This window comes from Myotis brandtii, unplaced genomic scaffold (genome assembly GCF_000412655.1).
Source record: "Myotis brandtii unplaced genomic scaffold, ASM41265v1 scaffold604, whole genome shotgun sequence".
NCBI lineage: Eukaryota > Metazoa > Chordata > Mammalia > Chiroptera > Vespertilionidae > Myotis > Myotis brandtii.
The window spans coordinates 1592482-1593953 of record NW_005370286.1 but is presented as its reverse complement, the minus strand read 5'-3'; the positions used below and the strand labels follow the sequence as shown (position 1 = coordinate 1593953).

Here is a 1472-nt window from a genome sequence, read left to right as displayed (position 1 = left end):
CGCCCCCCCCAGGCCTGCCAGCTGTTCCAGAGGCTCATCGAGGTCTTCAAGGTGCTCAAGAAACAACGACCCAACCGCGCGCCCATCCTGGAATTCATGACCACAGACCTGGAGGCCAGGTAGCTCCTGTGGGAAACGTGCTCACGGCCAGGCGGAGGTCAGGGACTCGCACCGGGGGCCACACGGTCACCCCTCCCCAGCAGCTGTGCACCCCTCACACCTCCAAGGAACCATGCACCTTCCTTCACGGCCACTCGGGCTGTGGGCCCCTCGGAGCAGTGTGTATTTCCTTCCAAAGACGCAGGTGGCCTCATCACGTTCCTGACTTCTCGGGGAACGGCCCTCCTTGCCCCCGAGCACGCGTGGGCTTCCTGGGGCCTCTCATGGGTGGAGGGACGGGCACCACCAGCTGGGTGCTGGGGGTGGGGGTAGGGGTGCTCCTCCATCCATGGCAGGGCTGTGCTGGGTTGGGGCGCAGCCCCTCCCCTCCTCTGCTCTGGCTGGTGTTCAGAGCCCCCTGTCCGTCCCCGGAGACAGCACCAGGCTTTCTCCACCCGCCTGGGCTTTGCTTTGGGGACAGAACTTTGAACAGCAGCGCTCTTTCCCCCCTCACTGTTCGTCTCTCAGACTCTCGGCTGGTGTTTGAGCCCTTATCCTGGTGGTCTGGTGGCAGAGATGCTCACAGCCTCTCTTATAGCTTCTACCCAGGCCGCCCCTGGGGTCTGTCCGTCTCCTCCTCGACCTCAGAATCGCAGAATCCCGTACATCTGACTGTTTCGAAGAAGCCGCTTTTGCGCCATTGGCCAAAGCAACGGATTTTGTCTCATTTTGGATTCCTCTATTTTCTGCCTGTTCTTTGTCCAGTTCTCGTTCTGTGTTGGCGAGAGGCTGCTGGGGCGCCCCTCGTTCCCACCCCGAGTCCACCACTTAGTCCACACGCCTCCTGCCTCCTGTCTGGGCACACGCCCCGCACGCCAGCGTAGCTCTGATTTTCCAAACGGACACCTGGGGGCGGGGGCTCTCTAGCTGCACTGTCTTGTGACTGAAGAATGCGGCTGATGCGACTTCTGCTCCTTCCGGCGTCGGGGGTGAAAGGTGGAGGCCCTGGTGGCTCCACGGGGACGGCCGCTGCGTCCCAGACCCGTTGGCCGTGTCCCCTCGGCCGGTGTCCCGTCAGCCACATGTTAGCGAAACCGAAAGTGGAGTGTCCGTCCCGCCCCCACAGGAGCTTGAACCTCCGGATCCGAGTCGCCCGAGAGTCGGTGGGCAGCGAATCGTCTGAATTCCCGTTTTTGCTGAGCGAGCTGTATGATCAATTGTTGGAAATTGAGGAAAAGTTTGTCAACTGTGGCTACAAAGAGAACTGTGTGGACATAAAGCTGGAGCGGGAGAAGATAAAGAGGTGAGCGCTGGCCGCCGGTCCCGCCGGTGGGGGGAGCTGTCCCTGGAGGCTCCCACAGGCGTGCTGGGTG

At 61.9% G+C, this 1472-nt stretch overlaps 1 protein-coding gene across 1 annotated transcript in view; it reads left to right on the top strand.

The window, feature by feature from the left end:
* Positions 1-1472, top strand: part of CFAP46 (cilia and flagella associated protein 46) — a 61554-nt gene that overhangs the window by 43039 nt on the left and 17043 nt on the right. The window contains exons 37-38 of the mRNA XM_014550606.1: positions 13-119; positions 1226-1402. Coding sequence (XP_014406092.1) covers positions 13-119; positions 1226-1402 — 284 coding nt within the window. The remainder of the gene's footprint in view (positions 1-12; positions 120-1225; positions 1403-1472) is intronic.